The 17,057-nt window shown below is 34.8% G+C and overlaps 1 protein-coding gene across 3 annotated transcripts in view; it reads right to left on the bottom strand.

Annotated features, from left to right (window-relative positions):
* Positions 1 to 17,057, bottom strand: part of immp2l (inner mitochondrial membrane peptidase subunit 2) — a 104,723-nt gene that overhangs the window by 1,545 nt on the left and 86,121 nt on the right. The window contains exons 4-6 of one of the 3 annotated variants that reach the window (XM_051884261.1): positions 14,178 to 14,243; positions 13,319 to 13,421; positions 7,224 to 7,640 (exon numbers count right to left, since the gene is read on the bottom strand). In XM_051884261.1, the coding sequence (XP_051740221.1) occupies positions 7,497 to 7,640; positions 13,319 to 13,421; positions 14,178 to 14,243 (313 nt within the window). In that variant the 3' untranslated portion in view covers positions 7,224 to 7,496. The other 2 variants (XM_051884262.1, XM_051884263.1) reach the window with 2 other exon arrangements.

Below are 17,057 nucleotides of genomic sequence, written 5' to 3'. Positions count from 1 at the left end.
TGCATGCTGAATCAGTTAATGAGCTTATTACCCTTTGCAAATGTCCTGTTGTGGCTGCCATTACTGAGGCCTTGAGGGGATGTCAGCACAAAAGCCAGGTAATAATACAGCAGCTTCTTTGCTCTGTGTTGCTTATCAGTGAAACCACACAACTGCAAGCTGCCTTGAGGCCCTGAGCTGAGGACAGTGTTTTAATTGGGTCAGTCTGAATCTGCAGCCTGTTGCCATCACATGAGTGAATAGAGAGCTGGAAAAAGCAACCCTCTGCCTTTTTATGGGGATGCAAAAGGTGTTTCAGCCTACACATACACGTCTGGAACAGTCTGCTATTTCATTATGAAGATTTACTGTAGTTCTTGCACAGTAAACATAGTTTTTATGTACTATATGTAGCAGGACCAAAGTAACCTACAGGTTAATGCCTCATTACCATGATTAGATCAATGTAACTATACTACAAGTGTCAATGTATTTTGTTGTTGTTGTTTTTTTCTGATGAAAATTATAAAATGAAGTACATATGAAGTAAATATATTTAGTATGAATCTACATGACTTACGATCCAGGAACATGTTGTACTTGGTGAGGTCATGTTCACTGTTATAGATTACTACACTGACCGCAAAAATTAATTTTTTTTAGTAATATTGTGAATTATTATTTAAAATAACACGTTTCTCCAGTCATCAGTGTCACAGATATCATTTTAATATGCTGATTTGGTGCTCAGTTATTAACAGTTTTTATATGTACTCAGTTATTATTAATGGTTTTTGCTGCTTAATATTTGTAAAATATGTATCATGATTTCCACAAAAAGATAAAGCAGTAAAAACTGTTTTCAACACTGATAATAAATAAGAACCATGTTGGGGAAAGTTACTTTTAATAGTAATGCATTATAATATTGCATTACTCCCTAAAAAGTACCCTTCTTTATGGAAGTTTTTTCCTAACAAAATTAAAATGAAAATTCAAATGCTTAAAAAGATCAAATAATAAATCAAAGTTTCAAAACAGCCGCTCAAAACTGCGTATTATATGCACGTCAAACACATGCGTATCATATGCATGACAAAGTTTTTTTCTGCGCATTTTGAGCTCTGTTGAGTGGATTCTTAAACACCTCTGATTGGCAATAGTGTTCACATGCTCAACAGATATGTCTGTGATTGGCTACAATGATCAGTGCTTCAAAAACATGTTGTAAATAGACACCTTTGATGTTCTTCACCGAGCGCTTACACAGATACACACGGGAGCGTTTGGAAGCAGCCATCTATCAGCGGACCGATCCCTGTTCAGACCAGTCTGCTGATAGATGCCTACTTTCAAATGCTCCCACTTTCAAACACTTCTGTGTTCTTTCAAAAGCTCCTGTGTGTTGATCATTGTAGCCAATCACAGACATATCTATTGAGCACGTGAACACAATGACCAATCAGAGGTGTTTAAGAATCCACTCAACAGCGCTCAAAATGCTAGGGGGAAATGCTGGTATTGCCAAGTCCATACTTTTGACAGCACTAGTTTCTGCTCCATATGTGAGTAACATTGGTTTTGCTGATTCACAGAACCGAGTATGCTGTTGTTGTAATGTTACAATAACAGGACAGTTTTTAGTATCATTGTTTGTCTGGAGCTGGTGTGCTGCTGTCGACTAACAACAAACTCTTGTTGTATATATTCTTGGGTACTGTAGGTAAATTTTTTGTTTGTCATCTTCGATTTATTTTTCATGAAGCATTATTTAGCTTTACTTCAGCTATGATAAAGAGACATCCACTTTTCATTGTGTGTTGGTTCATTTTGGGGGTGGAGCAATGAAGGGAGGGGTGTGTTTGTTTGGGTTGATTCAAATATCAACAGTGTTTCTCAGAATCACTTACTGCACCTTTCAAGTTATTCTAACATTATACTAACGTTCCCCTAATGTAATTTTAACATTTCCTTAATGTTCCCCTAACGTTATTTTAATGTTCCCCTAACGTTATTCTAACGTTCCACTAATGTTCGCCTAACATTATTATAACATTCCCATAATGTTATTCTAACATTCTTCTAACGCTATTATAACATTCCCCTAATGTTCCCCTAACGTTATTCTAACATTCCTATAACATTCCCCTAACGTAGCCCTAACGTTATTCTAACATTTCCTTAACGTTCCCCTAACATTATTCTAACATTATTCTAACGTTCCCTTAACGTTGTTCTAACATTCCCCTAACGTTATTCTAACATTCCCTTAATGTTATTCTAACATTCCTATAACGTTATTCTAACATTTCCTTAAAGTTCCCCTAACTTTATTCTAACATTTCCTTAATGTTATTCTAACATTCCCCTAACATTATTCTAACGTTATTTTAACGTTCCCCTAACGTTATTCTAACGTTATTCTAACGTTTCCCTAACGTTCTTCTAACGTTATTCTAACGTTTCCCTAACGTTCTTCTAACGTTTCCTTAACCTTATTCTAATGTTATTTTAACATTCCCCTAACGTTATTCTAACATTATTCTAATGTTATTTTAACGTTCCCCTAACATTCCTATAACATTATTCTAACGTTTCCCTAACGTTATTCCAACATTTCCTTAACATTATTCTAATGTTATTTTAACGTTCGCACGTTATCTAACATTATTCTAACGTTCCATTAACGTTAGTCTAACGTTCCCCTAATGTTATTATAAGATTCCCCTAATGTTATTCTAACATTCCTATAACATTATTCTAACATTATTTTAACGTTCCCTTAATGTTCCCCTAACTTTATTCTAACATTATTTTAACATTCCCCAAATGTTATTCTAACATTTCCTTAACGTTATTCTAATGTTATTTTAACGTTCCCCTAACGTTCCCCTAACGTTATTCTAACATTATTCTAACGTTATTTTAACGTTCCCCTAATGTTATTCTAACGTTCTCCTTATTCTAACGTTATACTAATGTTCCACTAACAATTATTTAGGGGTTATCTAGATTATTGAATGATGACCACACTGCAACGTTCTGGGAAAGATATTTTTTGGTTGCAAAAAGAAAACCTAAAAAGAATGTTCCCAGAACGTTAGAATAATTGCGTACTGTACTGTACCGTACTGAACTGTACCGTTTACATTACTTTTTTGCATTGCTTTTTCTCACCTGGGCTGGGCTTGCTTGTTTGTTTTTTAATAACAAGGCTCTTTCACACCAAAAGTGAAATGAATAAGCCTCAGGCTAAAGGAAATGCAAATTCACGCCTGTACAGTAGAGGGTGCAGCTCAAACAAACCTTTCAGCTGTGCTGCCATTCTGGAATACAGAAGAATATAAAGCAGGAGAAGAAACTTTAACATTCTTCGGTAATATATATATATATATATATTATATATATATATATATATATATATATAAAAAAGGGAACACAAAGTGATGTTTATCTAAAGTCATTTTTAATTAAAGTGAGATTAAATACTTAAAGTATTTAACATATTTAATTAATGCAGGTTTGCATAATATTTTGAGTTTGCATTTTTTTTTTTTTTTTTTTTTGCAGTTTTTATTCATTTTGAGGAAAATCTGTTTTGTTATGAGTAAATGCCTGCTCACATTTAGTCAAGATCTACAAACAGTGCACGCAACACCTCTGCGTTTACTCAAAATTTCTCTCAACATGGGGAGAGGAGAGCTGTCAGTGTATAAATATGAAAGCAATGGACTCAGATACTTTGTTATACATTTAAAAGTAATGCACTTTATTACTTGAAAAAAGTAATCTGATTACGTAACTCAAGTTACTTGTACCTCAACACTAATAACTGAAAATAACTGAACACAAATCAGCATGATTCAGAATGGTTTCTGAAGGATCATGTGACACTCAAGACTGTGGAGTAATGATGCTGAAAATTTTGCTTTGCCATCACAGAAATAAATTACATTTTAAAATATATTTAAAATAGAAAACAGTTATTTAATTTTTTTGTTATTATTATTTGGTTTAACTGTATTTATTACTATTATTTAAAAAAAAAATGCAGCCTTGGTGAGCATAAGAGACTTTTTCAAAAACATTAAAAATCTTAATAATTTCAAACTTTTGCCTGATAGTTTATATAGTCTTTTCTGGAAAGATAATAAGAACTGTTATCATTTTAAAATGACACAACATCATACAGTGACTCTGAGGGTCGAGAAAAGATTATCCTTATCTTGCCTTTGCATAATTCATTTCTGCAGTCTGTCTGGTACAACTTTATGCATTGACTTTGAATATGAATACATTTCAAATTAAGGTAAAGACAGAGTCCTTTATATTCCAGTGCCAAGCACAGCTGCACAGTAAATATTAAAAATATTCCCTATAGTACTGCGTCACACATATAACTGAGCTTTGTGGCCTTTTCATCTGTTTGTGGGTGTATTTTACTAACAAAGTAAACACTAAATGAAACCAGTTTGGCATTCTAACCTGAACATATGGCATAACAATATACAATGTCTATGAAAAAGGAAATTTAAAGGGACAGTTCACAATTTACTCACCCTCACGTGATTCCAAACCTGTATGATTTTATTTCTTCTATGGAACACAAAAAGAAGTATTTTTTGTTTCAAAATGTCCAAGCAGATATTTTCCACACAATGAAAGTGAATAGGAACTACGGCTGCGCCAGTCCCCATCCACTTTTATTGTAAGGAAAAAAAAAAAAATCATTTTCAAAATATATATATATATATATATATATATATATTTTTTTTTTTTCCCCAGAGTTTACATTTTACACAACTGTTGGGAATAATCAAGCTGATATTTCCCACTTCTGACCCCAAAGTGTTTTAGTCAACTCAGATCTCTAAATTCTCCCACCTCCTCTTGAAAACAACCAATGGAAAGTTACTATGTTTGGCATCATTTTGGAAATGACGTTGAATGATCTCTCTGGGATTTGATTTACCATTTACCACCTTAAGTTTGTATGTTGGATGTTCCAGTTGTCATTTTCAAGCAGGATGTGGGAGAATTCCAAATTCCGAGTTGTCTGGAATGCGCCATTTAAGCCCATTTAAAACATAAAAAACACATGATGTGAACTACATGCGAGTATCCACAGTACAAAACAGCTTAATGGGAAAGAAACACAGTTCAGCTTGCATTTACATCAACATGTGAAGGTGCACATCTCTTTCACTCTGTAAGGTAAATTCAATTTGGGGCTTCAATTTCCTCTCGTGGGTATGTAATGCGGTTGTCATGTTCAATGAGAAATTGCTTCCCCTCTGAAGAGCTTTGTGGGCACTGAAATAGGCTGCTATGACATGCTCGTTCCCCGTGTCCTTCTAGAGAAGATTAAAAGCTTGATATTGAAATCATGCTTCGTCACCAATGCAAGACATCTTATTTACTTCGAATGGGCAAGGAACGCAGAATGTCAGACGTGAAAAACTCGTTTCTGTCGTGCACACGCACACACCGTTTCGAATCGAGAATCCTCAAGCCCCGCTTGGCTGCGGCTCCATTATCTTCGGTTCCGGCAGTATCCTAAGATTTGTGCCTATTCCCCGGCGTACTTCAGCCCTAGGGCTGTCTGTGTTGATTTATGTTTGACAGCCATTGAACTCATCACAGCCTTGTGCGAATATCCGTATTGACCTGTGGCCACTCACATTAAATCCTATTGAGTTTAGTCTTGCATGATGTTCAACCTCCTCGAGGAAGGCTGTCTTATAGGGCAATCGGAAAATTCATAGCTATAGCATTTAAGTGCAAATCTATCTTAGGCAGCACAGGATCAATACAAAAATGCAGCCATTTGTGCTTTTACATTGGATCTGTGCATATGAAAATACTTTATCCACAGCACAGAACAGGTGGGTATAGCAGATATGACAAAAGCAGAGGCTTAATTTGACTTAGTAAATGCATTGCCATAAAATGGAAGTTGCAAACAGCTGACATAAAGATTATAACCACACCAAGATTTAATGAGTTTAAATCTCATGAGCATTTTATTTTATTAGTCACTTAGGCACACACCAGTCGCAGGTAAAGTTACCTTATTTTATATTTTATTAAGACTATATATATATATATATATATATATATATATATATATATAAAAAACAATATGTGACCCTGGACCACAAAACCAGTCATAAGTCGCACGGGTATATGTGTAGCAATAGCAATACATTGTATGGGTCAAAATTATCAATTTTTCTTTTATGCCCAAAATCATTAGGATATTAAGTAAAGATCATGTTCCATGAAGATAAATGTAAATTTCCTACCATAAATGTATTTTTGTGAGTGGATTTGCATTGCTAAGTACTTCATTTGGACAAATTTAAAGGCGATTTTCTCAATATTTAGATTTTTTTGGCACCCCCAGATTCTAGATTTTTAAATAGCTGTATCTCAAAAATTCACATTTTATTAAGTATTATAACTTGTTTAACTAATTATATATATATATATATATTATATATATATATATATATATATATATATATATATACACACATATATACATACATTATATATATATATATACACACATATATACATACATTATATATATATATATATACACATACATATATATATATATATATATATATAAATATGTATATATATATATATATATATATATATATATAATGTATGTATATATGTGTATATATATATATATATATATAATGTATGTATATATGTGTATATATATATATATATAATATATATATATATGTGTATATATATATATATACACACACACACACACACACTAAATGCTACTTTTCTCTATGAATGTTTCTTATGGGTTTTTAAAATAGTAATTTTCAGTTAATCATTAAAATTAGGTCTGTTTTGTAAATTTGAATATATATATATATAATTCAGGTCTGATGTCATTAGATTTGTTTTGAAAGAAATTTAAAATTTAAAAGAAATAATACTTTTATTCGGCAAGAATGCATTAAATTGATCAAAAGTGACAGTAATTATAGTTTCCACAAAAATATGACGCAGCAAAACTGTTTTCAACATATATAATAATAATAATAAATGTTTCTTGAGCACCAAATCAGCATATTAGAATAATTTCTGAAGGATAATGTGACACAAAAGACTAGAGTAAAGATCTTTTTATTTTTGAAGAATTTATATATATATATATATATATATATATATATATATACACCTTTAGAAATGAATCATTTGGCAAATGATTGTATGACAATGTGCTTTATTACTAAAAACTATGTGTATAATAGATTTTGCCTTTATATGTATGCCATTTTATCATCACCCTGGCACAGACCTGACAAAAGGGTCAAGAATATGTACAGCTGACAATATCTGCCTTAACTAGGGCTAAATACTTTATAGTCTTTCTTGGGCTCTGATTTGACCCACATGGTTTCAACAAGAACATTTCTATAGTCCACAGCACATGACTTTACATTAACTGTACATGAGGGTTAACATGGTTGTCCTTCATTTCAGTCATCATTACTGTCCTCTGTTGCTCCATCCCAGTTTAACAGCGGTCTTCTGTCTGAGGGGACAGACGGCTCGATCCGCTGCCACCGACTGGGCGGCCAGATGATGTGAGACGCCCGACCGTGGACAAGACCGAGAGACACCTGTGGAGATCAGAATCATCAAGCTAAACTACCACAAGAAGCTCTATAAAATCAAACAAAATGGTCGATTTCTTAAGAAGAAAGTAGCTTTTGATAGGCAAAGATCAACTGGAACAAGAATTAGATGCTCTTCTCATCTAGTGAATACAAAGCAATATATCTCTAGCTAGAAGAGAACAGGAAACTCATTGCTTTTTTATAGCCAGAAGGACATGGAAGACATTCCAACAAGCTCCCAAAAACTTTGATTTGGAGGGTATTGTAAATACCTGCAGGGTTTGGAAGGACTTGAAGGGGTGATAATGTACTCACCTGCAGGGGATGATACAGACCTCACAAATCTTTAACAGCATGACAAGACCACAATATAAGTTTAAAATACCGAAGAGAAGCTCTGAGAAGAATCTAGGAATCCTACCAGTCCAATGTTTTTTTAGTATCACTTATTTACAATTATAGTTTTTGTTAATATTCAGTTATAGTCATCATAGCGACACCAGCTGGCAACAGGAAACGACATGTTTAACACTGTTTTGGACTCCTAGCAACATAATAAAGTGTCACCAAGTGTTAAATAGGCTAGCAACATGCTAGAAACATGCTAGCAACACTTAGCTAAGTGCTAAAGCATGCTATTAATGCAATGAAACAGGAAGTTGCTGTAACTCAGGCATTTTTTTCTTGCAAAATTATTAAATTCTAATCGGGTGGGCCACAATTCAAAGCGGGTAGGCCCATTTCACCACTTGTCTATATAGTTTTGATTAACCTGTTAACGGTCACCCCTGTTTTGAACATAGACGTGAAAATGCACTATCCAAATGTAAATTTTATAATTCATGAATGCTTTGGAATACAAACCAAAGGTTGGTCTCTTTATAGAGAAGACACTGAGCGGATTGTTACAGTTTTATTAAAAAAAAAATTAAAGAGTTAAAAGTTTAAGTTTACAGTAAAGCAAATGTTCTGTATGAAACATGCTTTATTTTATACAAAATGTATGTTTTTCAAAATAATCTGGACTCTAAAATTGCTATAAAATCAAAGCTATATGTCTAATCAAACTGTGTTCCAAATTTGAAGTTGATATCACAAAAATTATGGTTCCTAGGAGATTTTGTTTAGGTGCTATACCAAAAATTTTTTGATGAGTAACAAATAAATACATTTGTGTCACAATATCACTTCTATCACAAAACAGTCTCAAAGAGTCTCAGACCTTTCCAACGATATGTGTTTGTCAAGATTAGAATAAGAATTGATTATAAAATAGTGCAGTAAATTTTGTATTATGTATTACGATGATAATTCTGATTCAGTCTTAAAAGGATTTTTCATCCAAAAATGTTGTATTTTCTTTATTCTGTGGAACAAAAAAAGAAGATATTTAAAGATGTAAAATACTTTAATTTAAGTAGGCCTACTTGTAATTTAAATAACTGTTTTTGTGTCCATACAATGAAAGTACAAAAAGGAGAAAGTCCTAGTCCTATAAGGGTGAGTAAATGATAACAAAATGTTCATTTTGGCTGAACTATACCTTTAAGTCCACAAATTGGATGTCTGAGTCGAATCCGTGTGACATTTTGCAGTGTTTTGTGGGCAAAATAAACAGTCTCAGACAGTCAGGATTTTGTGACCTGACTTTCAATCAGTGCTTTGTGAAACGTTGGAGTCTTTCAGTATTTCAGAATAAAAATAATCCAACATTAGAAGCCTACGCAGCATTAAAGATCAATCTAAATTCTCTGAAAGATTTAAATGTTGCCTTGAAAAGTGCATTAAGTGAAAAAATTCATACACACACGTAAACACACACATCTTGCTGCATAATACATCAAGTCAAGGTAACGGCGCAGTCTGTACTGACAAAAGTGAAAGCAATTGCCTGAAACATCCAACAAGAATATTTGCTTAGTGATATATGACTTGATGGTTTTTCGCCAAATACATCTCACACCCCCCTCCCTTGCATGTTCCGGCCTGGTCTTTGGGGAGAACCAAAAGCGTTTTGGGTAATGGATGTGAAACAATAATAAAGAAAACCTAGGAAGTATGTGGTTCAGTGAGAAACGTATTCATTTGCTTTCTGACAAGAAGCATCATTAAAAATCCGCCTGAGGACAAACACTTGAAAATCTCAGCGAGTACAAAACCATTGAATCTGAAGGTACGCAACAAAATCATGCTGAGTCAGTGACTTAACAGACAGGACCATTTGTTTTTCTTTCTCGGTCCAAGTAAGCAAAACCCAACATTTAAAACATTTCAAGGACGAATCTGAGCAACAGATCTTGATGCATTGTGAATGACTGTAGTGAGTTATGTATGTCACAGTCTGAGTTGAGATGGGAAAAGGAATCACTCCTCTGTTTAATAATGTATCTGAGGAACCGTGCAGCAAAGAAGCATCTTCAAAGAACCAATAATACCTCAATCTATATACATTACAGACAGGGGTATTCAAGCACATCAAGGCTGTTAACAGAAGTCCCCAGAAAGTGGCAATCTTTGTCTTTTTTTTGTTGAATTTTTTATAACCACATCTATTTGTGGCTAAATCTGCCTACGGTGGTGGATTCCAGAAAAGATCCTTTGAAACGGCAGCCTGAAGGACAGTTTCCATTGGTCACCTATGGAATCAGACAAATGTATAATATCTAAGGAGGTACATGAGAAAATGACTACCTGAATACTTGTATTGCATGTTTTATGTTTAACTTTTATGTACGCTATTTACACTACTATTAAGTTTGAGGTCAGTAAAAAGTACCTTATGATCAAGACTGCATTTATTTGATGAAAAATACAGTAAAACCATAATATTGTTAAATATTATTATTAAAATAACTGTTTTCAGCATCATTACCCCATTCTTCAGAGTCACATGATCTTTCAGAAATTATTCTATTCTTATGCTACTCAAGAAACATTTATTATTATTATTTGTCGATGTTTAAAACAGTAATATTTTTTGTGGAAGATGTGATATATTTTTTTCAGGATTCTTTGATTAATAAAAAGTTCAAAAGAACAAGATTTATTGCAACATTATAAGCATCTTTATTGTCACTTTTGATCAAATTAATGCATCCTTGCTTAATGAAAGTATTAAAGACCCACTGAAGAGCATTGAAATGCGCATCATTTTTCAATGTGTTGACGTAATTTCCACTGAAACAGGAAGACAGGGCGGGACATATCGAACAGCTCCTCCCCTTTTTTAAAATAGCTAATAGCATTTAGTTTATATCACAGCTCGCCAGAGCCATTGAGCTTGGTAAAGCCTCAGTTTTCTCTTAGGCCACATCCACATGAAGCCAGAGCTTCCCTTATCCGATCTTATTTCCCCTCGTTCTAAAAAAAAAAATTCCGTAAACACAGCGTCGTCTCAAGAAATATCTGCGTACACACGAAACCACTGAAACCGACTCAAAATGATGTAGTATACATGCCTGGATGGGCTCTTAATCTCTAACCATTTCTCCTCCTAATCTCCTCCATATCGCTTTAAAATATAGCATTCTGTGCAGAATTCAAATGGGTCTGATATGTTTTGTGGTCTGCGCTGGCTCGCGGATATCATCCACTCTGTCTTAATTGTTCCCTATCCCCTATATAGTGCACTATGTGCCATTCACCATGTAGAAAATAGCAATTGTGTGAACAAGTGACCAATTTTAGCCGCAGCTTATATCTTCTAAATGCAAATTTTCTCATTGTTTTGGAGCACACTAGCTTTTAGATAACCTTAAAGCTAACATATTCATACCAAAAGTCAAAAAACGTAAAGGAATAGTTCACCCAAAAATGCAAATTCTGTCATGATTTACTCACCCTCAAGTTGTTCAAAACCTGTATGAGTTTCTTTGTTCTGCTGAACACAAAGGAAGATATTTGGAAGAATGTCAGTAACCAAACAGATCTCGCCGCCCATTGACTACTATACTAGGAAAAATAAAAACTAATACTATGGTAGTACAGTGGGTACGGAAAGTATTCAGACCCCCTTAAATTTTTCACTCTTTGTTATATTGCAGCCATTTGCTAAAATCATTTAAGTTCATTTTTTTTCCTCATTAATGTACACACAGCACCCCATATTGACAGAAAAACACAGAATTGTTGACATTTTTGCAGATTTATTAAAAAAGAAAAACTGAAATATCACATGGTCCTAAGTATTCAGACCCTTTGCTGTGGCACTCATATATTTAACTCAGGTGCTGTCCATTTCTTCTGATCATCCTTGAGATGGTTCTACACCTTCATTTGAGTCCAGCTGTGTTTGATTATACTGATTGGACTTGATTAGGAAAGCCACACACCTGTCTATATAAGACCTTACAGCTCACAGTGCATGTCAGAGCAAATGAGAATCATGAGGTCAAAGGAACTGCCTGAAGAGCTCAGAGACAGAATTGTGGCAAGGCACAGATCTGGCCAAGGTTACAAAAAAATTTCTGCTGCACTTAAGGTTCCTAAGAGCACAGTGGCCTCCATAATCCTTAAATGGAAGACGTTTGGGACGACCAGAACCCTTCCTAGAGCTGGCCGTCCGGCCAAACTGAGCTATCGGGGGAAAAGAGCCTTGGTGAGAGAGGTAAAGAAGAACCCAAAGATCACTGTGGCTGAGCTCCAGAGATGCAGTCGGGAGATGGGAGAAAGTTGTAGAAAGTCAACCATCACTGCAGCCCTCCACCAGTCGGGGCTTTATGGCAGAGTGGCCCTACGGAAGCCTCTCCTCAGTGCAAGACACATGAAAAAACACCTGAAGGACTCCAAGATGGTGAGAAATAAGATTCTCTGGTCTGATGAGACCAAGAGAGACTTTTTGGCCTTAATTCTAAGCGGTATGTGTGGAGAAAACCAGGCACTGCTCATCACCTGTCCAATACAGTCCCAACAGTGAAGCATGGTGGTGGCAGCATCATGCTGTGGGGGTGTTTTTCAGCTGCAGGGACAGGACGACTGGTTGCAATCGAGGGAAAGATGAATGCGGCCAAGTACAGGGATATCCTGGACAAAAACCTTCTCCAGAGTGCTCAGGACCTCAGACTGGGCCGAAGGTTTACCTTCCAACAAGACAATGACCCTAAGCACACAGCTAAAATAACGAAGGAGTGGCTTCACAACAACTCCGTGACTGTTCTTGAATGGCCCAGGCAGAGGATCCCCAAATCCAGGTGTGAAAAACTTGTTGCATCTTTCCCAAAAAGACTCATGGCTGTATTAGATCAAAAGGGTGCTTCTACTAAATACTGAGCAAAGGGTCTGAATACTTAGGACCATGTGATATTTCAGTTTTTCTTTTTTAATAAATCTGCAAAAATGTCAACAATTCTGTGTTTTTCTGTCAATATGGGGTGCTGTGTGTACATTAATGAGGAAAAAAAAATTAACTTAAATGATTTTAGTAAATGGCTGCAATATAACAAAGAGTGAAAAATTTAAGGGGGTCTGAATACTTTCCGTACCCACTGTAAATGGGGGGGTGAGATCTTTTTGGTTACTGACATTCTTCCAAATATCTTTTTTAATATATTTTGTTTAAATACGGATTATTTCTTTTTTGAAGAGAACGAGTAATTATGGCCCCTATACAGTATATAACTTGTTTCTCTCCTTCAATGTTGACTGAGATTTTGTTTCTTAGCAAGCATCAATTAATTGATTACCGGTCCAAATGTGTTGCTGTCGAAACTGTGGCCGTGATGGTCTCCCTCGATCCACAGATGTCCATCTGGAACTCTTACATAACGGTTTTTATATCCCAGCGTTCTGTTAAAGGAAAAAAATGATGCGTTAACACACTAATGGATTCTGATTGCTCTTAATGCAGGAAAACACCAGGCTATTTTTCATTTTTCGTTGTTTATGTTACAGTTGACCAGCTTCATGTATCCACCAATCCTGCATTTGGCTCTTGGCTCGCTCTCTAAATCTAAGATCAATAATTAATGTTCTCACAGCTGCTGCAGTCTTTGTTTTATATTTAAGATGACTTTCTGACATAGCAATAGCTCATATCCATTGCAGGCAGTGCTGTGAGTGCTCTAGAGCGAAAGCGTGGAAGAGATTTTAGGATTTTTAATGGCAGTTTTTCTACCTCAGTCATCATAGAACTAATTTAACTTTGCCTTCATATGAATCATCTTAAAATCAAACTCTCAAAGTGGGATTTCCTCAACTGAATCCCAAGATCACCTTGAGATGTAATGTTGTTGGCCATAAATGGTTTGATGAGACATTAATGTTTAATGATACTTACGGCTAAATGGCGCAGTTGTGCGATACAAGCAGTTAAAGAGGACCAAGCCTCAATTGGCATGTTTAATAAGCTCAAACAGATCCTTCTAGCGGTTTGTCTGCTGGTACAAAGGCCTGTTAGTCTGTGTAAACACTTCTCAGGCAACATTTTAGTGGCAACAAAATGATATTCTGCCATTTCAACCCAAGAATCAATCATGACGCCATCTAGGCCACATCAAACTAGGTTCATTTCTAACTCCACCAACAACTTTCCAAAAAACTTACTTGATGAAGTCACCCTCGATCCCAATGACCCGTTTGATGATCTTCTGCTGAGGGTTCTTCGGGCTCCTAAAGGAGGAGTGAACAGATATGAGATGGTACGACTGGCAACAGCATTTGCATACTGATGACAGAACTACTCTTGGTTTATTTGAGGATGCTGCTGAGCTCAGTGGATTATGGGGCATTAGGGACAGTTTTCGGAGACCAGATGGGTCTTATCTGCTGGAGTAAGTCAAGAAAAGACTCTATGAAATGTCAAAACTCTTGATTTTTGGGGTGCGCAATATTATTAGATCATATTTCACTTGATTCAGTTAGTATAATCATTTGAGACATTGTCTAGGCAAAGAAAAAGACAAAAACAAAAACAAAAAATCCTTGAATGTTATGCATTTACTCTTCTATGAATTTTGGCTGGGTTTTTTTTGTTTGTTTGTTATAGAAGCCCATTTCCAGCCTGCCCAAAACTTTATGTCATAATGTGACTTAATATGTAGAACATTTATTTTTCGTAATTGCAATTTTCGTAATCTCATAATTTTCGTGAATTCATAATGTGGCTTAATTTATTATTTTCATCTTTAATTTTTGCTGAAACGGGCTTCCATAGATTACAATATTGAATTTCCATACATTTTCCATGATTGTTCCAATTATGTGTGATTATTGAATACGGATTTTTCAAAACCAGTATTGCTAACAAAAAATGAAACTATTAAACATATTTTTTGTTAATTTAACTAAAGTAGAAATTAAATATAAATATTTATTAAAAATAAAATAAAAAATTACTAAAATAAAAAAGTTGTAGTACTAAAATTCCTAAAACTTAAAAAACAAAAACAAAATAATAATAAAAAATGTCAAGTTTAATTAAATTTACTAAAACTAAAATGAAAACTACATTTAAAAAAACTAAGATAATTCAAAATATTAATAAATACTACAATAGTATATAAATAATACTATAAAAACCATATTATATCATAGATCGATCATATTATAGACATTATAGATAATCATAATACATTGCACAGTCAAATACAATTCCTTTTCCATGACCCTTTAAAGTTATAATTATAATTCCATTTTTTTTCCCTAACTTCCAGGTTTTCTGATCCCACACAGCTTCACTCATGTTGAGGCCAGTTTTGAAATATTCTTCCCATCAATTTTCACCTGAACCATCTAGGGTTGTCAAAAGTACCGACTTCAAAATTTTAGAAATGTGACAAGACCAGCATTTCCCCCTAGAATTTTGAGCACTGTTGACTGGATTCTTAAACACCTCTGATTGGCCATTGTGTTCACGCACTCAACAGATATGTCTGTAATTGAATACAATGATCAACGCTTCCAAAACATGTTGTAAATAGACATCAATGATGCTCTTCATTAGGCGATTACACAGATACACACGGGAGCGTTTGAAAGCAGGCGTCTATCAGCGGATCCATCTTTGAGTGGATATATTAGGGATCCACTGATAGACGCCCGTTTTTTTAAAACAATTTGATACCAAAGTCCCCAATGACCGTGACTGAGGCACAACCTCGTCTTTAGGGAGACTGCAAACTTCTCATCTCATCCCTTTCTGAAACCTTCTGCCACTGGTTGTCACTCCATGCTTTATGGAATTTTGTGTACGGTAATCTTTTCTGCTTGTTGCCTTTCCGCAAGAACGCTTTCTCAGCTGCAACACACCCTGTAAGACTTCTTATAAGATGACTACTCACGGTTGAAGTGTGTACTTCGGTGCCAAACGTCTCTCAAATGCTGAGCAAGCACTTCAGTGAAAAATTGCCTACTTTCTTTGTGACAGTTTGAACACCATGTCTTGAAAATCTAGGCACCTATGAACCAAACCTGTTACAAGATATCAGTAAGACATTTTGTGTTATTTTTTATTGAATAAAGTTTGTGTTTATTCTAAAGCTAGTTTTTAAAGTCAACATGAAATCAAAATGGACAATTTTTTTTTTTTTTTATGGAATATCGCAGTATTTATTATATATTATTTATCTTTGCACATCATTGTTTTTAATTCATGTGCCCTTGTAATGTTTAATCAAAATAACTTCCCCTCTATCTTTCCGTGATCTCTTCTCTGATGATGTGTTTAATGGCGTGAGGGCGGGATCAACCTGTCACTCACATGAGATCAACCAATAGCAAACCACATGCCAACTTTAACTACATATTTAGAGTTTTTTGTTGACCTACAGTACCTATATGGGGTCCCAAAAAGGGACTACTCTTTTTGCCATAACATTTCTGTTTTAAAATTCATTTATTTATTTAATTTAAAATTTATTTTCAGATTTAAAAAAAAAAGAAAAGAAAATTCAATGAACGCCACTGTACAGCTTCCTGTCACAACCTACAGTATGCGGCGTTAAAGCTTCAGACAGCTCTAGCGCAGCCTCCATCCGTCATACACACACACAAACACACACCCCTCCTCTGCAACAGCCCTGACGCTCAGCCTGATTTGTGCTTTTCATTACTTCTGCAGGCCTGAAAGTTGTTGGTGTTTATCTCAAGTGTTACATATGGCATGCTGGGAGAATATATTCTGATTTGTCAAGTAAGATTTTGCAGCAACTGCAAGAGCCCAGTTGAGTGTGCGTTAAGAGTGACTTATCTAAAGGCTTCCATAAATTGATTATATCTTCACAAAAACTTTTGTCCAGACTGGAAAAATGTGCAAAAAATGTTTTCAAAAATAAAAAGCTTCCAAAAATAGTTTAAAAATGCTTCAATAAATGTTTTAAACACATTCAGAATTAGTCCAGTGGTTATTAAAGGGTTAGTTTACCCAAAAATGAAAATTCTGTCATTAATTACTCACCCTCATGTCGTTCCACACCCGTAAGACCT

Source organism: Ctenopharyngodon idella, chromosome 24 (genome assembly GCF_019924925.1).
Source record: "Ctenopharyngodon idella isolate HZGC_01 chromosome 24, HZGC01, whole genome shotgun sequence".
Taxonomy (NCBI): domain Eukaryota; kingdom Metazoa; phylum Chordata; class Actinopteri; order Cypriniformes; family Xenocyprididae; genus Ctenopharyngodon; species Ctenopharyngodon idella.
This window is presented reverse-complemented; position numbering and strand designations above follow the sequence as displayed.